Source organism: Clytia hemisphaerica, unplaced genomic scaffold (genome assembly GCF_902728285.1).
Source record: "Clytia hemisphaerica strain Z4C2 unplaced genomic scaffold, Clytia hemisphaerica genome assembly, whole genome shotgun sequence".
Classification (NCBI taxonomy): Eukaryota; Metazoa; Cnidaria; class Hydrozoa; order Leptothecata; family Clytiidae; genus Clytia; species Clytia hemisphaerica.
In genome coordinates this window covers 120,648-143,097 of record NW_027103555.1, presented here as the reverse complement: position 1 = coordinate 143,097, position 22,450 = coordinate 120,648, and the positions used below count along the sequence as shown (strand labels likewise).

At 36.0% G+C, this 22,450-nt stretch overlaps 3 protein-coding genes across 3 annotated transcripts; all 3 read left to right on the top strand.

The window, feature by feature from the left end:
• Window positions 1–5,013: 5,013 nt before the first annotated feature.
• Window positions 5,014–7,615, top strand: LOC136800491 (uncharacterized). The gene is made up of 4 exons (XM_067057148.1): window positions 5,014–5,263; window positions 5,383–5,813; window positions 6,228–6,590; window positions 6,950–7,615. The coding sequence occupies exons 1-4, from the start codon at window positions 5,014–5,016 to the stop codon at window positions 7,613–7,615; spliced, it is 1,710 nt and encodes a 569-aa protein (XP_066913249.1).
• A 1,365-nt stretch (window positions 7,616–8,980) lies between these two features.
• Window positions 8,981–9,928, top strand: LOC136800490 (histamine H2 receptor-like). Its single transcript, XM_067057147.1, has one exon. The coding sequence runs from the start codon at window positions 8,981–8,983 to the stop codon at window positions 9,926–9,928; it is 948 nt and encodes a 315-aa protein (XP_066913248.1).
• Window positions 9,929–13,228: 3,300 nt separating this feature from the next.
• On the top strand, window positions 13,229–15,191 carry LOC136800426 (uncharacterized). Its single transcript, XM_067057083.1, has 3 exons — window positions 13,229–13,439; window positions 13,799–14,298; window positions 14,776–15,191. The coding sequence occupies exons 1-2, from the start codon at window positions 13,394–13,396 to the stop codon at window positions 14,290–14,292; spliced, it is 540 nt and encodes a 179-aa protein (XP_066913184.1). The 5' UTR covers window positions 13,229–13,393; the 3' UTR covers window positions 14,293–14,298; window positions 14,776–15,191.
• Window positions 15,192–22,450: the final 7,259 nt, after the last annotated feature.

The window sequence follows — 22,450 nt, the reverse complement described above, 5'->3', positions numbered from 1 at the left end:
GCCTTTATTATAATGACGAACCGTTATAATAAACCTATTTCTATAACTCGAAATTTCCTTAAAAATCGAACTAAATTAACTCGAACTAAATTGTAAATTTGTTTTCTCCGTGTGCGTGTTTGAGTTATGGAGACTTCCACTTGTATAGATATATTCACCCTAAAAATCCTTCTCAAATCACGCAAACTATACCATTGGCTTCCGACGGTCATCCATTTACTTAGCGAAGTTTCTTATAGATCAGAGGAATCATAGAATCATAGGCCAATGAATCAGGCGAAATACTTTTACTTATATTCAACACACCTGCGTCGAGCTATAACTTCAAGGGGGGGCAAAACCTCGAGAGTCAAGTTGAGTTTGTACTTACAGATTGTTGAAGAGAGGCAGTGCGTGACACGCCTGATACTTCTCACCTCAGTCCATCAGTAACATAAATCTTGGATACAACGGGGATGAGGTTGCGTAGATTATGCATGTAAGCTGTAGAGTCCCGCTTCTACAGTAGACATAAGCACCACAGTCTATCTAAATCGTGTCCGTCTTGTCTGGGTGCAGGCCAACCTCGTTCGTTCCCTACGTATTATCAGCTTATTGATGCTTACTGATAGCGCTAGATAACCCTGATGTTGTCTGGTTTAGCGCGTAAGATTACGTAATTCAAAAACAATGATAGTATTCTCTGGTGTCAATAAGCCACATAAATAAAGCATGGGATACAGGTTGGGTATGCAGGGAAGCATAACATTGAGCGAAGCACGCTTTTTACTCGCGCTGTGCTTTTCCCACCTACCTCGTAAGCCGAGGGTGAATTGTTGTTGTTGACGGTGAGGCGGGAAAGAAAAGTTACTTAGAGCGAAAATTGACCAGATGAAGACGATTACTTAAGCACATCTAAAAGCTTTTCGCGCCTGGTACGAGATTGCGCTTTCCACGAGACACGTTGCGCGCCACACAATGATTTTCCACTGTCTAAAATACATTTTACCCTGGGTACGAGGTTACGGTACGGCTATATGGTTTTCCAGGGGGTTGTTACAGATGACAACAATGAAATTCCAGGGGGTTTAATGCTTTTATCTTTCGTCAATAGTTGATATTATGCTTGTTCGTACCTCTTCCTAGCGAATTGAGTTTTCCAGGGGGTTCAAAAAAATCTTAAAAAGAGAGTGATGGGTGTACTAATTTCCAGGGGGTAGCTTAATTCAAAACATCGTCAATATGTTGAATGCTAACAAAAACTATGTTTCGCGAGAAAAAAGATTTCCAGTGGGGTTATGGAGTTTGAAACATTTTTCCAGGGGGTAAGTAGGATTTTCGGTACCGGTTAGGTCACTTTCAAAAAGTTCGTCAATACTCATGTACGGATATTAAATGGAATAGCCCATTTATTCAAAAAGTGAATGGATTTTAAAAGAAATTGTGAGATCTTTTCTTTTTCTATCATAACTTTTTTAGCTTACGGTTTTTAATTTTATAAGCAACGCAGTTTTAAAGGGCCTCACAATGACCTAAAAGCAACTTGGCCTAGGAACTGTAGACCTGAGTATGAAAATTTTTTAAACTACTAGGAAACTCTTTATTTTCCTTTTCCACTCTGAAAAGACCCTTAAATCTTGCTATATTACGACCAAAAAACTGCTTTTTTACTGTCAAAAATTTGAAATTTGAGGCCATATTTAGCCAATCTAAAGGGTCCTATTTTCAAAAATTTTCTGGCCCGTCGGCCCCAACCATGGTGGCGCCTCCTTAGACACTTATGGCAACTGTCCTAGGAAAGTAGCCACTCCAATACAGCTTGTCTATTTCTTGTTATAGCTGTCATGTTAGCAAATAGTTGCTATTCTACCTGTTCAAGATGAATGTTTGGAAATTTTGGCCAAATGAGCTTAGGGAGGAAATGATATATAAGTAATTCACCTTAATGAGCCTCATTGACCCGATCAAGACTGGGTGGGAGCAAAGAAAAATGTTATTATGCATTATGCATATCCATATAATTACATAAAGATTGAAATAAAATTGCTTGCTTATCACACTTACTGTACTGTTTCAACAAACTTGGAAAAAAAGAAAATTTCGAAATCCCCACTGAAATTTTTATTCTAATTCTGTGTCCCCACTGGTATTTTCTGTCTTTGAAAAATCCCCACTGGCTTTCCAAAGAAAATTTTTTATCCCCGGTGAAATTTTAAAAGCCACCGGGTCACTGAGACAGGGGTGTAATTTCATTGCCCCCGCAGGAGCGCAGCGACGAGGAGGCACTTATAGTTTCACGCATAGATATTGGACTGGAATCTCGAATTTTTGTGTTTTTTGTTTTGTTTTGTTTTGTTTTGTCGCGCAAGCCTACCCGTAGTTAGTCTCTTCCGTAAATGTTCGGTTTTTTTTCAGGCACGGCAGTTGCTAGCCTAAAAACTTTTTCTTCATTTTGGCAGGCGCCGCGGGCCTTTTACTCAGCTTTCGACAGTAGATTCTATTCCGCTTGTAGAATTTTGCCCGATTGGTCAACATGCAGGAAATGGAATGGAGAAGTTTCTGGAAGTTTTTTTTAAATTCAAGTTCTCTCTTCCTGCAGTCAAAATACTTGTATGCATTTACTTTTGACTTTCGGATTAAACAAGATGTATACATATACCAATCAGTGAATTTGCTGACAGTCAAATTACAATCTGTCTCCTGTCTTAGACATTCAGGAGATTGATTCATTTTTCGATCCAAACAGTTTGTCCCCAATAATAATGAACAATGATTAAAATGATAATAGTAGAACAATGATTGAATATGGACAAAAGTGATTATTGTTGGTGGTTGAATTGGTAACGAAATTCCACTGTAACTAAATTTATTCGACAATCGCCATTCAACATACTCTACTCTCAACAAGAATGCTTAAAAATCCTGTGTTATGGTATACTTCTCGACAGTAAGTATAAATATTTTTTTCTTTCTGTACTTTTATAAGACTTGGTTTTATCATAGTATAAGAAAGCCGCGGCTGGAATGATTACGCTATTGTTTTTGTCGTAAATGGATGTTCTATCTGTGTCTCCGTGGTTTATAAGAACTAAGTCGAAGGTAACAAAATCCTTAACCTTTAAAGTGTTCATAATATTCAATTGAAGTACAATTACTTTTCAAGTCTCAAATTTTTCTCACTATCCTCTCTTATTACCTTACTTGAAGTATATTTTTATAAATTTAGGACCAAGTAACACACATTTTATTACAAGAACTAATTTTCAAATGTTAAACTTTGACTGCTTGCTGTCACCTCAATACTGTTGTTCTTCGAATGGAGTTTTCACAGAATGCAGCTTGAATATTTATTTACTAATACCAGTAATAATTTTTCAGAATAATAAGGAAGGCATTTCGAGGCACTCAATTTTCTTCAAGTTCTTAAAGCACTGACATTCTGACGTTCTTGTACTTTTAATCCAAGAGTCTTTTCTTTTACTTTGATGTTATGAATGCGTGAATTATCAAGAGATTTGCGTTTATGAGCAGAATTACGTCCAACGAGGGAGTTTGTTAAAAGTCAAATTAAATTGACAATGGAAATTGTCACTGAACAATAAAATAAACCGTTCTTACGACATAGATAGAACAACAGAAATTCAGCTGTACTCATTCCAGCCGCGGCTTTCTTATACTATGGTTTTATTAATCTTTTATGTTCAACACAGGTCTGTGTTCTTGTTGATACTTACCAGGCACTATTTGGGAAATTATTATCAAAGATTGAAAGAAACTTTTGGTGAACTATTTTTGAGGAAATTTCAGTACACTCACCATATCATCTAATTTCATGTTTCTTATTTTCCCTTTAAGCTTTTTATGAATGAGGATTCGTTTACCTTGACAACGCAATATTACCTCGTTACTGCTACTATTACCACGATATTGCTGTTACAACTGCAAGATAACTGGCATATCTTTTTAATGTAAACAATTTTGTCCGTGAGATCCCTTATCATGCCGTTGGAAAAAGTCCTGAATGTACGCTATTTCCTGTTTAATACCTGCTTCCTGCTCATCAATATTGCCTCGTTACTGATACTATTACCACGTTACGTCCTATCATCTTCCATCCTTTACACAACGCTGTTATAGCTTCTAGATTACTGGTAAATCCATTTAATGTAAAAAATTTTGGATCACGATATCCTTTGTTAAACAGTTGGAAAAACTCCTAAGTACGTTGATTACCTGTCAATTTTTGGTTCCTGCTCGTTATGTTTCTGGCTCATAGCATTTCTTATACTGTTTGGTTCTACTATGTTTCATTTATACCTATATATTTCAAATTGGTTGAAATAAATATAGTTGCATGTCTTTTGACTGGTTTAGTATACACAAAAACACAAAAACAAAAAACAAATCTGTAACTGTCTGTAATTGATTCTACCTGGACACTTTTCCTAATGAATGTTTTAAGATTCGTATTTTATTCTTTGTAAAAAGTAATTCATATTTTTAGAAAAAAAATGTTTCATTTATGTTAGCTTATTCATTGATATCTCAAAGAAAATGCTGAGAAGAATCATTCTAACTATTCCAAATCACTTCCAAACTTTTGCTATAAAGCATTAAAAAGCCTTAATTAGCATTAATTAGTTTTTACAAGCATTTGTATTAATTAGGGGGTGGCAGTTAGTGAAAGCTATGGCTAGTTCAAACAATAGTTCTTAATCTATTGTTTCTCGTGAACTTTATGAGGCACGCTGTAGAATTCTTAATTATTCTAAATCTTTTAAAATGATTTTAAAATGAATGTTTTTAAGAAATCTTTTTATGGCATTTTTAATATTTATTTTATATTTATATATAGTTATATTTCATATTTACAGGGTCCGATGGAAAACAGTATATTTATATAACTGAGGTGTATATCCTGTATAAATATTCGTAATAATAATCATAATAATAATTGGTCATTTAAAAGGTCGCGGGATAATTATTCTTGCTCATTCATCGATCAAACATTTGGTCACCGATGTCAACCAGTCAATGAACCAAGTCAATTTCAATGAAGCATCCACAATCGAAATTCGTCTTTCCGGAAACGATCTCCTGGTCTTCTCCTGTATCTATCGCTCCCCTACGAACAATGACACGTCAGCTGAAAATAGCAACAAGTTGAATCATGTAATCAAAGATATCGCATCAAGCAACAAATACTCTCATAAATGCTTTGTCGGGGACTTTAACTTCCCAACAATCAATTGGAAAAATTGGACGACGCCACATCTCGAGGAAAGTAAAGAAGAAAACTTTCTTGAAGCCCTTCGCGACTCCTTTCTCCACCAAAGTGTAGACGAACCAACTAGATGCCGTGGGACTGACGACCCATATCTTTGATCGATCTCATTCTAACAGGTAAAGCTAACCAAGCTCTATGTCTAGAGTATCTCAGTCCTTTGTGTTTAAGCGATCATAGTTGCTTGACCTTCAGTATCAAATGTGATGCTGTATTGAAACCTAAATCAGAAAGATACAAGTACGAGGACGCAGACTTTGAAGCAATGAAACAAGATCTCAACTCTGATGATTGGTACAAGCAATTTCCCGAGATGGCTAATTCTAAGTCAACCGAGGAGCTTTGGCAGCTTTTCCGAAAGAAGAATTTGGATATAGGAAACCGTTTTGTACCCATAAAGATTATCGGTGGTCAAAACTGGAAGAAGAAAGGTAAAATGCCTATTGGAGTTCAACTTCGGAAAGAAATAGCAGAGAAGAGACGCCTCCATCGGAAATGGATGAAATCATCGCCCGAAGAAAAAGAATACAATCGAGCAAAATACACCCGTGTAAGAAACAGAGTGAACAAATTGATGAGACGAGCTCACAGGAACTACGAACAAAGAATTTGTGATAACGCAAAGACCAAACCGAAGATCTTCTGGTCACATGTGCGTAACAAGATGAAATCTTCTAGTACCTTAAGTGGATTAATTTTCGCGTGGATTAATTTTCGCGATTTTCGCGTATTTTGGCAATTTTCGCGAAATTTTGTCCACGCGAAATTTTTAGAATTGCAATTTTTGCCAAAACCCCTAGGAAAATGAAAGAAATTAGGTAAAAAACAGGCCAAATCGCGAAATTTAGTCCACGCGAAAATTTTCAATCTTCCATTCGCGAAATTTTGTCCACGCGAAAATTAATCCACTTAAGGTACAGTTTCATCACCACTTGAATCACCAAATGTCAAAACATCGTTAAAGCATGAAGATCACGAAAAAGCCAATATACTTCAACGACAGTTCTGCAGTGTATTCACAAAAGAAGCAGTAGGTGAGCTTCCTGCATTTGAAAAGAGAACTGATTCATCCATCGGAGATATTCATATCTCTGAGGAGATGGTACAGAATCAATTGAAAGAGCTCAACCATAATAAGTCATTCGGTCCAGACGAGATACACCCTAGGATACTAGCGGAATTATCTGACTATCTTTCTCTACCCTTAGCTGTAATCATGAACAAATCTTTAGTTGAAGGCTCATTGCCACGAGATTGGAAGGTGGCACATGTCACACCTATCTACAAAAACAAGGGACCTCAGAATTTGGCAGTCAATTATCGACCTGTTAGTTTGACATCGGTAGTGTGCAAATTAATGGAATCAATACTGAGGAAACACATCATGAAGCACCTTTCCGATCATAATCTTTTGTCGAACAAACAATATGGCTTCATTAACAACCGTTCAACCGTGACACAGCTTTTGTACTATCTGGATAAATGTTATGAGAGCATCTCGAAAGGAAACGTTGTTGATAGTATCTACTTCGATTTTGCTAAGGCTTTCGACACTCTACCCCACCGTCGACTATGCAAGAAACTATCAGCATATGGCATCAACGGTTCAATCTTAAAATGGATAACGTCATTTCTTTTAGGTCGAACACAATCAGTAAAAGTGAAACCAGTCCTTCTCGACTACAGGGCCCTGCAGTGAGTGGTATTCCACAGGGTAGTGTAACGGGACCAATACTGTTCGTGCTATACATCAATGATCTTCCTGAAAAGGTCATCTCATTGATCCTACTGTTTGCTGATGATACCAAAATCTTCAAAGAAGTCAACTGCATCGAAGACTCTGTTTCCCTTCAGAATGATATAGACACACTTGTAGAATGGTCGAAAGACTGGCTATTACAATTCCATCCTGAAAAGTGTCACGTTCTGACGCTGGGAAAGATTGGAAACATCAAACATGCTCATCCATATTCCCTAGATGGACGCCAATTGGAACACGTCTTTGAAGAAAAAGATCTTGGAATCCTCATTGACTCAGAACTTACATTTGAAGAACACATTGCAAAGCAAGTCAAAAAAGCAAACGCGATACTTGGCATAATCAATCGAGGATTTGTAAACATGAGTACAAGTACATTTAGAACATTGTATTGTACGTTTGTTCGCCCGCATCTGGAGTACGCTCAGTCAGTATGGTCTCCGTTTCTACGTAAACACGTAAATCTGATTGAAGGAGTACAAAGACGGGCAACAAAACTTGTTCACTCGAGTTTAGAAGACACTTTTGTGACATGGTCCAACTTTACAAGCAAATCAACCATTACGAAAAAGATACCATCCCAAACAAGATAGCCCGTCGAACGCGACCAAACAGAAGGCACAACTTTGAGATGATTCCAAACTTTGGAAGCGATGGACTCCGTGGTGTACAAACGAATTCCTTCTTTTATCGAACTATACCAACCTGGAATAAATTGCCAAAAGATGTCGCTGAAGCAAAGACAGTCAAAGTCTTCAAAGAAAGACTCAACACTGCATGGAAACACCCGAAAAGATTCAACACAAGACAATTGTAAAATACGTTGTATAATCACGATCAGTTCCAGTTCCTCTTTCTGTTCGGAGGTCAAACTATTGGTAATAGCTCCTGTAATAATAGAGCTTTTGCCGTGAAATTTTCTGTAAATTCCTAACTTTTATTTAGCTTCAAAATAAAAAAAAATTTGAGACCTAAAAGATTTCACACCTTGAGCATGATGACATTTCTGGCAGTAAGGTGTCAAAAATATTGCCACTTTTCCCTCGACTTTTCCCAATACAAATTGATTTTTAATGTCAAATATATCGTTTAAACCGTAATTTATTGAATATTTAGGATAAAATAAGCATTTTAAACTCAGGCAATTTTTTTCTAAAGCTTTTGTTAGAATACAATAGCAATTTATAAGAACAAAGGAAATTTTTGGTTTTTGCTCACTTTGGGAATGACGAGTGACGTCATCAAAAAAATTTTTTGTCAAAATTTACCTTACGTGACAAGGATCTTGTGTGCCAAATTTCATCCAAAAAGACCCACTAGATCAAAAGTTGAGAAGTGGTACAGGAAAAGCCCCCCCCCCCTCCTAGTTCTGAACCGCCCCTAAAAGCCTAGGTTGAATAGGGTTTTAAGAAGAAAAAGTGAAGCCTGTGTCTATCCTTTCGGCTTTGGAAGTCAATGGCTACGTTTAACATAGCCCGGGGGCCACTTGTAGCTTTTTGATAGACTGGATGGCGCTGATAAGCGGCCTGGTTAAATCTGTATAAAAAATAAATTATGCAGGCGTAAATAAAGAAAAATGAAGTTAAAAAAGTTGAAATAGTTACATTAGAGAAAACAATTAAAGAAGAAGAAACCTTTGAAATGAAAAACAACCTGCTAGCTAAAGGAAAGGCGTAATATTGAGTACAATATATTTCTTCCAAAGCTTTTCATAGGCTGCAAAATTAGGTTCGGCCTTTTAAATTTTCACTTTTCATTAATTATGCTTTTTAACCTTTCGGAGGAAAATCGATTACAATATTACATTAGCTTTGATCGTATGCGAAGTCTTGAAAGAGATGGGATGATAACAACATCGTTTCATTTGCAGTCAATAAAGTCACCGAAAAGCATAATTTAGATCTTAGGGATCCTTTTGTTGTAAAGGAGCAGTGTAGCTGATATCTTTTAACCCCAACATGACTTGTGAATTACCCTTCAAAGACCTTGTACCAGCTGCAAAATTGATTGCCTCCGTCATATACATTCTTTCAGCTATCGTTGCATCTGTAGGAAACACAATTTCTCTTGTCATCTTATTCCAACGTTCTCAAAGATCTTCAAAATCAAATAAGATTTTAACATCATTGGCAATCAGTGATTGTTTAGTTGGTTTTGTGTGCTTTCCTTTGGCCGCATTGATTTTAAACTTGAAAGATTTGCGGTGTACACCCATTTTTCTTGCTTATGTATTTGCGAGCATATGGTTGACAGGTTGTTCGACTTGCTCAGTATCTTTTATTTCGTATGACAGATATATTGCCCTTACCAAATATGCACGCTATGACGAGATCCTAACAGACTGTAAAATATACAGCGTTGTGAGTTTATATGGTGTACTCATGCTCGCGTTTTCGTCATTCTGCCTTGCTGAACCCCTAGTTTACTATTTTGGAAGTCCGTTAATCATCATTGGATCAGTAATCACCTTGTGTACTTGTTATTATTTCGTTTGGAAAGCTTTTCAACAAAGCGAAGCGCGTATAAGAGAAATTTCAAACACTAACAATGATGCGAAAACAAAAAGGAGACATAAAAGAGCACATCGCTTAGCTAGAAAGGTACTCAATTTGATTGCTTTTTATCTGGCGTTTTACGTTCCTACCCTTTTCTTCGTTGTTCTTTCACTGATACAGGCTGCAAAACCTAAAGTCATATCAGCGGATTTTCTAAGTTACACATATTATATAATGAGTTATGTTGGACTATCAAACTCTTGTTGCAATCCATTCATATATCTTTGGAGAGATCGCGAATTCAGAGCTGATTTTGAAAGACTTTTCTGGAGGAGATCTGGTAATATTGGACGTGTTAATCGCATGACACACCGGACAAATGATACAACAATGGCAACATCCAGCTTGTGAAACTGTGACATACAGTCATTTCTCATTTATTCGAACTTCTATTATTCGAATCTGTTTATAATTCGAACTGGTTTCCAGCCCCCGTCAAGGAGAAACCCTCTTTAAATACTTTCTATAATTCTCGAATCTCTCTGTTAGACGAACCGTTAAGATTCCCGTTTGTAAGGATTTATTAATCTAAAACTAATAAAAATCTACAACGCTTTCTCACGAGTGCTTTTTGAACAACTGGAATCAGTTTCAATCACATATATAAAAAGTGACAGATAGTAACACTCGAGTAACACTATGCAGTGCTGTAGCAACTGGGGAGGGGGGAAGGGGGCTATGCCCCCAATAATTTTTTCAAAAATGGTAATTTTGCAAAATGCAAAGTTTTTCTTTATTAATTTGTCATAATTGTCTTTATGTGCAATATTTGAGTGTATTTTTAAGCAATCTAGAGCTCAAATTTTCAAAATTTCCCCCCTCGGGCCAAACCATGGTTGGCCCTCGAGGTGTCACTAAACTTCAACCCCCCAATATGAAAATGCTTCCTACGGCACTGCTATGGGATTACAGTTGAGTCCCTATAACTCGAGGCCCGCACGGGGCAGATTTATAATTTATGATTTTTATATAATTTCTTAGTTTTTTTGGGATTACCACAACACCCTTTTTTAGGTTTTTAATTGTTTATAATTAATTATTCTATTTTTAATTTGAACTCATTTGAATAATAAAATTGAAAACAAAAAATCAACTATCAATTGTCATAACTATTTTATTGACCTATTTAAAGGGAACCAATTTTGGCGAACTGTATTTTAAGGTTAATTTTGGCGAGTGGCAACGTAGATTGATTTTTAATAGCACAAAATTAGGGTTAATTTTTAAAAAGTAATCAATTAATTTAGGATAGGAACTTTCTTTGGCGAGAATCAATTTATGCGAAATTTGACAAAATTCTCAAAGATTACCGCTTGCCAAAGTTTAGATAAAAGAATTTTGTTCATCTTTAAGGTTATTCTCCTTTGAAATATCTTTCCAATAGACGATATCGGCTTAACGTGAAAACTCAGATTTGACTTCCGGGAATTGCCCACAATGCTTTGAGAGGAAAAAAGTTCAAGGTGAATCTTTTCCGCACAAAGCATTGTGGGGAATTCTCGGAGGTTAAATCTAAGTTTTCACGTTAAGCCGATATCGTCTATTGTGAATAGCTTTTACATGAATATAGCATTAATAACTGTTGATGAATTGTCAAAAAGTAAATAGTGTCCGCATACTTTTGTCGCCAAAATTAAAAAATTGTGTTTGACTTGCCTAACAAGTTCCCTTCTAATTACAATTTTTCATTAGTTTTGAGGCCAATATTCTGTTATTCAATAATCATTTATGACTTCACTTTAGGTGCATAAAACCATAAAACTATTCGACAGAAAGATGTTTCCAACGCACAGGACATTTATTGTTTTTTTGGTCCCAAAAAAAATCTCAGTCAGCAGAGGCGAATATCATGGGTCCTGTTTACGGTTTTTGATCTGACTAATTAATAATGTAATAATAAGTTAATTATCTTGTGGTAAATATTGAAGTCTCTTCCTGTCTTTTCAATGAAGTGAATCAAGTGAATATTTTAGAAATCATTTGCTCAACTTTGACTCGGTTGATCATAAAAATCCCTTCTGTGTGTATTACTCTCTCGACATTTTATTTTTTTCGTTCTTAAGCACTTTTTTGTGTGAAAAATTATGAAAAGCCTTGCAATAATATGCACAAACGTAACCTGGATATCCAGGCAGTAAACAGTGGCGGCCTGGCAGGGGGTGCAGGGTGTGCAGTGCACCACCCAGAAAGATCTGAGAGGGGCGCCAAAAGAGCTTTTTAAGGGGGGGCGCCAAATTCTTTATGAATTTTAATTGGGCAATTTGGCGCCCTTCGGCACGTTTACAGCGCCTTCTATGAGTACAATGTTAATTTTTTTCGCCTGCGGCTCTTTATTTTCTTGATTTTACCCTCTTGCATCCTTTGTCTCAATTTTTTCAAAACATCTATAAATATTCAATCAAAAGTGTATCCACCAGGGGTTAAAGAGAATGCTCACCCCCAAAATGAGAGATTGCCAAAATGATCAAAACTTGTCGATTCTCGCTGTGGTTTTGTGGTCTTATACTGACTAACTTTCTCCGTTTTAGAAGATCTCTTAAGCTGTTTGGCCTTTCTTACACCAAAATTTTTTGCCTGCCGCGCCACAATTACAAGGAACCCTTCCTCCCAACTTCTGAATTTTTGGGGCCTCTTTCAGCCATTGATCTTTAATAGAGAGTAAAGTAAGCCCAGCGGCGTAAAAGTTTAAAGATTATCTGGTAATTTTTCTGATAAGAGTTTTAAAAAGTAAGAATATAGATAATACTTTCACTTAATAATGGAGGGCGCAAATAAGGACAAAAATACCAGGGGCGCCAATTTCATAGTTTGCACCACCAAGAAATTTCAGCCAGGCCGCTACTGGCAGTAAACCAGTCCAGTTTTTGAGATTTTATGTTCTGGTTTACAGCCTGATCTCCCAGAGCAATTTGCATTCTCACATCAGAATTAAGTCCGCTTGCTTGTGCTCACTCCGCTAAAGCAGTAAGGGCCTATCTATGTGCCGTGGAGAAAGTCTGCAACAAAAATAGGGTAACCCACCATTTACTAGTGAATATACAGCTTATATTACATGAAATCATGAAAAAGAAGAAACGAGTTCATTTTCATAGAAAATTTACGGGACTTTGGTGTAATCTTTAGATCTTTTGAATGGCTTTAGATCTTGTGAGGCTCCTTTTTATTAACTTTTGTTTGGTCTACTAGGGAGACCAAGTTTTATAATTTTACAACTTTGTATATTGAGGTAGCTTTTTTTTTTATTTTGAGCTTGGATATCCAGGCTAGCAGAAACGATGATAAGATCCTTTTTTCGCCTACGATTTTTGATTTTTTTTCTGGTTCCAGATAAACAGACACCCAAGTCTTTTTTTCAGATTTATTTTCACACTTTATTCATTTTGTTCTGATTTATCCTTAAATCTGAAATCAAGTTTCATAAAGTAACTATGTAGTGAAAGTTGAGTTGAGCTTACCTCGTTCTTTATTTGAAGGCTTTGATCACCTTGGTAATAGTTTCAAAGCGAGGCATTTGTTGAATCGAAATTGGAAGTTATTGGAAATACGAAAACTTATTCCAAAGTTCTTATAATTTCAAAAAAGGAGAATTTATGCTCGTAATTACCGGACACACAAGAAGAAAGTGATACAAGCTACACTCCGGCGTTTTTGTAGACATCTACAATTCAGTCTAGCTTTGACGCGGATGGTTCCCGCCCACGAAAGTCTATGATGCGTCACAAAGGGAGGAACATGTATAAATAGTGCAGTTTGAAACCGACTAAAGACATCATCCAGTCAATATCGAAGAAGGACTTCAATGCAAATTAATTCAAGATGAACTTTTTCATGTTTTCATTAGCCTTTTTGGTAACTTTAAACGGTGAGATTTTCTTTCAAACTTTATAGCTTATAAGTTAATCGAAGGTAGATTGCAGTTTCTTCAATAAGGGAGTACTGTGAGCTTTACATGCATTAAATAGTGTACAAAGCGTGATGTTTCGCCATAACAATTTTTAAAAAGTCAAAACGTGTGACTATATGAGGTACGGTTATTATTTTACATAAGAATTAGAGTGTACGTATTTAATTTGCACTTTCAAGAACGGTGGAGGGATTGGAAGCGATAAATTTTTTTTTTTACTTTGAAAAAATGTGGTCGGGCTCAAGGCCCGGGTGCTTCCCCCGGGTGCCGCGGTCCCTGCAACTTTAGGACTTATACAGTTTATTCTTCTTTTTTAGTTATTGGAACAGCCCTAGGTGAATACCCACCAGCGGTAGGACAAAAAGCAGGAGAAGATCCTTGCAAATATCATTATAAATATTGTAATGGAGTTGATCCTGGGCAATACGAAACTTACGACGCTCACGTTGCTGTTCAATGTGGTGCTAATTACCAATTAGAATATTGTTATTATTGTCCTTACGGTGAACAGATCAAGCTTATATCATCAACTGAAAACCCAATCTGTCTACCTGGCTATACCACATATACCGCACACATAGAAGAAGTCCACTATGAATATTGTAAAAACAAATACTGCGAAGGTAAAAGTAAAGGCCGATATACAATTGACAACAGCTATCTTGCACCATTCATTATTGAATGTGAAGGGAATTGCCGAGCCAAACATTGTTATTTTTGTAAAGGGGAAGATGAAATTAGTGATCCTGCTGTCAATCCTGAAAAACCACCGACATGTAATGCTCCTCAAACATTCGGCGATTTCATTTAAATAAAGGTAGTTATATTTATATAACTGTTTAGGGCGATTTTCACTTTTATGTGACCTGAGATCAGATCGACATTGTTTTCTGCACACCACACTAAAAGTTTGAAGGGATGTGTGAAAAGAAGCGATCTGACAAATAAGTTATCTCGAATTTGTTAAGACTGTGCTACACTAAAATGGGAATGCCAACAAAGTAGGAATTGCGTTAAAAATTATAACAATATGTTATCAAGTTCATTTTTATAAGAACAAACAATATAAGAACATAAGGCTTAGGTAGCCAAAATATCATGAACATACCCAATTTCTTAGAAAGTTGCATAAAAATACTCACAAAATAGTGATAATATTTTCAGGCTTTAAACTCAAAAAGTTCAGTCCGAAATCTTCAAAAATGCTACATATACCCTCCTATATATATCCCTATATGCCCATCATCCCATCAAGGATATCGAATAATTACGAATTTTTGTATTTCCCTCATAGGTGTGGTAAATACGTAATTTGAGGTGATGATGGCACAACAGTATTATCAATTTTTTTTTACAAAGGAATCTTTTTTAATTTAAACCTTTATTACTCGAAGGTCTCCTTTTTCTTAACTCGAACAAATTTTGTTGTCCCCTTAATGACGATACGTTATAAACGCTATATTACTCCATAGCTCGAAATTTCGTTAACTAGAACAGGTTTGTATTCTTCGTGCGTGTTCGAGTTATAGAGATTCCACTTTATAAACTTTATTTATTTGTACTAACTATTAATGAAAGAAAAGTTCTTACTTACAGCCCGTTGTCATGTTCTGGGTCGGTCCCCTTCTATCTACTGGAGATATTGCCTGTAAAATTGTTACAAATGATATTTTTTTCATAATCTACAATGAAACATGTAAAGATTTGTATTATTTGGCTACGAAAAGAATTAGAAATCACCTTACTCTCGGGTACCTAATAGCCGGGGGGTTTGGAATAAGCAGGGGGTTGGAAAAAATCTCGAAAATTAATAAGCGGGGGGGTTGGAATAAAGATGTCCTGGGTGGAAAATTTTCGAAAAAGAGGCTAATACAGCAGAATTAGGGCAAAAGAGGGAACTTTCAAAAAAGATTTCCCGAAAATCAATAAGCAGGGGGGTTGGAATAAGAATGTCCTGGGTGGAAAATTTCCGAAAAATTAATTAGCGGCCCCCCCCCGGCTATTAGGTACCCGAGAGTACTCAATTAGTTTCATTTTTATTCCCTTGAGGGGCGGTTTAACCTTTGATATTAGCCCCATTTGATGAGAAATTTTCGCCGAGTGAGACAGTGAGTGAGACCATGCAGGTATAAAGAAACAGAAGATGTATGCTATTGTAGCCAAGCTCGCCCTACGATTAAAAAAGTTACGATGTATGTATGCTCATAATCTCATATATCGTGCATTTTTGATGAGCTCTTTTATCCATTGGTAAAATCTTATTGACTCATTGAAGCTTTGGAAATTAGTTGAGACGAGATTCATCGTTTCTAACATCAGTGTAAGAAAATATTTGGACTAAAAAAAGGCCTGTAAACTTAGCAATCCCTCGTCAAATAATAAGATTTTTCAATTTTTGATACTTTCCTCCAAAATTCTCCAGCGACTTTGAGTCTACAAATTGAGGATGAAATTGTGTGTGCTTATAAAGAACTTTTCATTTTCTGGCTTGAGAAAATATCTTTTCAAAACAAAATTGAATGGATAACGAAATGGAACATAAACTTGTGTCGTTGACGAAGTTTTATTTAATTTTCGTATATTAAAAGGCTAGAATCTTCAATACTGATAATTAGAATATTCAGAGCAAACTTGAGTTCTACTAAAAAGTCCTATTTCATCGGGCGAGCTTAGAATTTCTTTTGATACATTTTATAAAAGAAATCAAAAGACTTTAACGATCAATTACCGACTCATTCAACTCCTGTTTTTCTTTATATCTCCATGGCGAGATAGGGTCAAAGATGAAGTTAACAATGATTCGCAATGAAAAATGTGAGACAAATTGAACAGCCTTCCAATATTTCTAACAACTCTTCTTTTAAAAAAGGTTTTGGCCGATTTTCCTCAATAAAACTAATTTTGGCTTGACCTATTTTTAGGAAGCAACAAAAAACCTATAAATTAAGCAAACAATTTTGGCGATGCAGCAATTTTTTTTTAATTTTGCGAAAGCTATAATTTTTGCAAAGGGTTTTTGTTTCTCTTTTACCTAAAAATAAGTACATCTCTGTATCCCAGCGATACAGTGATTTTTAAATTGTCCTTGAACCAGTTCTCGACTAAGAGAAATAATCTATATTTTGCTTTCTTTGTAGCCATGAGGGAAAGGGAAAGGATATGGGGAGCTGGGGAGTTTAATCTATTTTAACAAATTTGGATGGGGGTAAACTTAGGCTTACAATTTTTAGTGTGTATATACTCACTGGGAACAAATAAAAGCCGTTTTTTTTACTGACGGGATCATTTTTCTGGCTGTTCTTTTCACTTCCTGGGTAGTACTACCATCGGTACTTTGATACAGGGATGGTATCTATCCACCAATCTCGTACCCAGAAACACTTGCGCCAATGTCTTGATTTTTCTGATGAACGAAATACAAGTGCCTTTAGTGAACACTATCAGAATCATAAATAAAAAACAAACAAAGGGACTGGATTCGAGTCTGTCTATTTATATGATTATTTTTTATACACACTGCTATGTAAAAAAAATTAATATTCCATCTTGATGACGCATTCTTTAGAAAAAGTAACAAAATTGTTTTATTACTGGTTAATGGCCAACCAAATCAAATAAGAGCTTGTAAAAACTCCAGCTTGTCCCCTTAAATTATCACCATGTCCGTAGTTATATTCATTCATATCGAGGGTCGTTTTTTTTAGGTTTTGTTTGAAGGTTAATAATAAATGTCATCTGAAACTAGATGTGGGAATTTTCTACAACACACTTTGCTATGAAGGTCGATCAAATTTTAACTGGGACGCTCCTTTAGAGCTTTAGTGTGGGCGGTCACCCATACGCCATTGGAATATCAGATAAAAATAAATGTTCCACCCCAATTTAATATGACTTTGAGATGATCTTTAAGCTTGAACTTTTGAGATACAATCTTTTGGGGCTGAATAAGATGTCACTTGAAGTTCAATATGTTCACTAGAAGTCGCCTTCTTGTCTATTGGTTTTTTGGTCGTTTCTCCTTTTGAGACTTTTGCTACACATTTATTTTGCGGTGTCTTTCTTCGTTTATCTTTTCTCTTACAAATGTCTTTGAAGAAGTAGAGCAAGGAGTTGGCAGCACTGTTTGTCAGCAGGAGAACATTGGGTAAAAAGAATGTTTTGTCGTCGGATGACAAACTCATTACTGCATATTGTAACGTGAAAGCGATGAAACAAGCTGGGACGAGGACACTAAGTAAACTGACTTTTCGTCGGATATGTTTTTGTTTCGCATTTCGGACAAAATATATGATAGCGGAATACATGATAACAAGAGAGATGGCAGCAACGATAAGACAATAAGCAAGGATGTTTTCTTTTGTAGTGATCCTTTTCAGTATATGTGCGGGTGGTGGGGGAGGTTGCCCTCCTTCTTTGGTTGGTGAGGGCGGTGGGTCAGCTCTTCTTCCACTTTCCTTACCATCTTTGTGGATATCAAATGGTGACCCCAACGAATAGAGAGTGTCATTAACCATTCGATCTGTTTTCTTCGACTTTTGCGTAGTGTTATATTGTGAAACGTTTTCAGCTCTCCAAGATATGTTTTGATATGAAATCATGGAATCTCGTGTTCTACTTGGAGGTTTATGTGGCTTAGTCACTGGCCCTTTTGACGAGAGGTATTCGTCGTAAATCTTAAACAGACCTAACCCGCTAAACGACAAAACCCAGACCAGAAAGAGTGACCAGTATAATTTTCTTTTTGTGACAACAACATTGTGTTGAAAAGGCCTGGCAACTGCGAACAATCGATCTGCTCCGATGAGAAGAAGATGGAATATGGAAGCCATCATGAAGAATAGCCGGACATTAAATATAACATGAAAACTTGTCCAACTCGACTTCATCATGTCGTAAATCTGAACTATTTGAAATGCGCCGTTTAACATTCCATAAAGAAGGTCAGCTACTGACAAGCTCAAAAGTACAATTTCCAAATTTTTCTTACTTCTTTGACGTTTAAGGATACAAATTTCGACAGTGTTAACGATTATAATGAGCACAGAGATACCAAGCTCAATACTTTTGTGACGTCTTGCCGTTTGTTGTTTAGACGTTGACATCTTGGAGAAACCTCTATATTGGAGATGGTCACCAAATTTCTATCCTCGATAGAGAACCCTAGAACACTGACGGGCTGATACACTTGAAACCCGTATTTAATACAGGCTTTTATGACTATGTTTTTTTACAGCAACACCCGAAGCCAAAAGTTTGCCAGTAACTTTGAATTTCAATAATAAAATCAGTGGAAAACACCGGTGCTATTTATGATGCTTCCGTATAGAAGATTACGTCATCAATATCGTGAATAGGTTTTCATGGTATTCAAAAATGACAATGGGAAAATAGATGGATCAATTTTAGTTTTTTTTACATTTAACATTGTTTTAAGTTATACTGCGGAAAAAAATTACGGAAACCGCTTTCTCTTGAAGCGGTACGATTTTCTTTGATCGTTTTAAGTTAGTAAAGAGAATCATCAATCAAAGTCGCCCTTGAAAGTGCTAATTTATCAAAAGTGACGCTTCAAGGGAATTGGGTTCCAGTTTACCAAGATTGAATGACGAAAAATGTTAGTATCTGTGAAAAAATGGGACAATGCAATAAATATATGGATATAACCGAAAAGGAACACTACCGGAAAAACTTCTTTTCACCCAACACCAGCCTTGTTTAGCGGTGCGAAATTCTTTGATCTTATGAAGTTAGCAAAGAGAATTTTGATGAACTACATTAGTACTACTCAAAAGTACCTTTTTGATTGATACAATCGATTAAGACTTTAAAAATAATCGATGATCTTCAACGTGTTAAAACCCTCGATTATTTTAGACGAATCTACGTGAGCACCACTTAATTATTTAATTATCCCCTGAACTCGAACCAATCCTTTTTTGACAGATTTTTGTGTCAAAAAAGGACTGGGACGGTTTTAGTAGGATAAAGCGGACAAAAAATGCCCGCGCGGCAATTGGCGGCTACGGTTGAAATGGTGTATCAGTAACAATGAATCAATTAGACAGGCTAGAGTAGCAATCGTTGAGATAGGTCCCTATACACACGATTCTGATGTATGAGATGCTCGACTAATTTTAGATAATGGACAACGTAGAGTAGGTTTACAGTTAAATAATCTATAAAGATAGATAGAGTAGCAATCGTTGAGATGGGACCCTATACACACGTTCCAAAGAAAATTAAAGCCAGGTTAATGGCTTTTAAATCGAGTTTTTAATCGCTATTAAAAATGTCGTGTTTTCAAAATTGTGTCAAGTCTTTCTATTTCTATTTCTATTTCTTTATTAGCAGCATGAACTTTTCATGAAGTTATTTTTGCAAATGGAACAACAAAATTTTAAGGCCCTTTTAATGCCCAATGCTCGGTCATGCTTAACAATTAGATATTGTTGACCATGAAAAATTTGGGCTACGTTTTAAAAGTTAGAGTAAGATTAATTGCGATTTCTCCCAAAAAAAGAGCGTTAAATTAGAATACGTGCTTAAATTAGAAAAATTACGGCAACAACAATAACCTGGTGTTTCAACCTTTTAAATATATGGTCTGATTCCACAATTATTTCATCATTATTTTCTCAATAAAAGACATCTGATATGCTTGCCCTTTGAATCTAACATGATACCTCTGAATCATTGTCATGTAATTGAACTTCCCAATGTCATTGGAAACCTTAAGCTATATTATGACGCATTGTTAATGTGGTACTTTCCCTGAGAAAAAATTAAGTAGAATCAGGCAAGGCCCAAATGATGTTTTGTAATACGAGAATAGTGTATATTAGTAGGGGGAATTTTGTTCGATTTTTTGGAATCGCTTGACTGTTTTGTTAGAAGCACTTGTTATACATTTTTCGAAAGCTAAGGGGTAGGGGAATCGAAATTACTATGTTTCCAATTTTTTTTCGGACACTTTGGTGTGATTTTCGGACAAATATGATGGTCTCAGGCAAAAATCATAGGGTTAAAAATTAACGAAAATTTTAGCTCGAGAAAACGGAGACCTGTTGTATATTTTTGGAAAGCTCTCAAAAAATTAAGATTAGAGATATATTGCAAGTATAGGTGATTTCTGTACCTAACTCGAGATATTAACCCTTGAAAACCGTGCTTTTCAGCCAGAAACAGCTATTTTGTCCAGTTTTTGCGCTTTTTGAAGCTCAATATCTCGAGTTAGGTACTGAAATCACCTATACTTGCAATATATCTCTAATCTTAATTTTTTAAGAGCTTTCCAAAAATATACAACAGGTCTCCGTTTTCTCGAGCTAAAATTTTCGTTAATTTTTAACCCTATGATTTTTGCCTGAGACCGTCATATTTGTCCGAAAATCACACCATAGTGTCCGAAAAAAAATTGGAAACATAGTAATTTCGATTCCCCTACCCCTTAGCTTTCCAAATATGTATAACAAGTGCTTCTAACAAAACAGTCTAGCGATTTTACAAAATGCCCTCTACTATATCTGTTCTAAACCTTTCAGGGTTCACGCAGGGGTAATACAAACCTGACATCTACGGCTAATTTCAAAATTCACAGTGGAATTCTGAGTAGATTTAAAAGTCCTCGTTTGACTTTTTATCTTATCCACATCGTTTAACGCATTTGCTATTCTTAAAGAGATGTTAAAATAACCCTGTGTCACAGACCCGGTGGGTCCCCCAACCCAAAATACCCTCCAATTTCAGCAACACGGGGAAATCGACTGTGATTTCATTCCCATTTGAATTTTTGATAGGAATTTTATCCCCGCGCTTGTAGGAAGAAATTCCACCGGGAATGTAAGACAAGGGTGTGTTAAAAGAGAAGGGATTTTGATCCCAGTTATGACATATTTATTCTCATTGTAAAAGTGTCTCGAAAGCAAAAGAAATGATCAATATAATATTTTTTGATATGCCAGGTCAAATAGTGAATTCAAAATTCACATGAAAATGTCATGATCAAAATTATTTTAAGAAAAATAATGGTTTGGAATTTCGCAAGATTGGATTCAAAACGTCATGACTTTGCAAAAAAAAGTCATAGGCAAGGTCGTACATTTTGAAGTGATATCTACAGTACTTTGAAAAAAATTGCCTACATCTCAAAAACTTTCAAGTGCATACTTATGACGTAACTATTTAAGAACGTCACGGGTTGACACTGAAGACAAAAGAATGATTTGGAATTTTTGGTATAAAAGGTCAAGATAAAAGCACAAATTTTCATCATAGGACAAAGTTGCCATAGAAGACAAGAAGAAAAAAATATAGATTGAAGGCTCGGAAAGTAAAAACGTTCTGAAAGCAGAGGCAAATCTTGAAAGTGTCCATACTAGTACGGTACTACTTTACTTTGGGAGCATAGAATTATTTGATACCATTCACACATCACAACATTGCCACCATGAAAGAAGTGTTATTGATTGCTTTGTTTTTATTCACATTATGCCAGAAGACAGCACAGAAACCCTTGGTATCTCATATCATTGAAAACAATAGAAAAACAGGTACTGATTTAAACGTATCACAAAACTCATCGATGCAACACTCTGCAGTATTAGTAAACATACTCAAAGATGATGAGATTGAACAGCCAAGAAGTTCCATTGATTTGAAAGGCAACAACAAAGTTGGTGAAGTAGATTCAAATGGTGAAGATAAGAAGGTAGACATGACATTTTGTGAAACGAGGATCGTTTGGGAAACGAAACCAGTCTGTCACCAAAACGTTTGTGTGAATGTAAAACAATCAAGATTGGTGTATGATTGCATAGCGGTCATGACGCCAGTTCCTTGATAAGAATTCTTTGGTGATTTTATAAAAGGATGTCCGGCAAAAAAGTATAGAAACAATGTCTTTATACAGTTTTATATGAAGGACCGAACGACCAGTTGGTTCGTATAGACATTTGATCGACTTGTTTGTT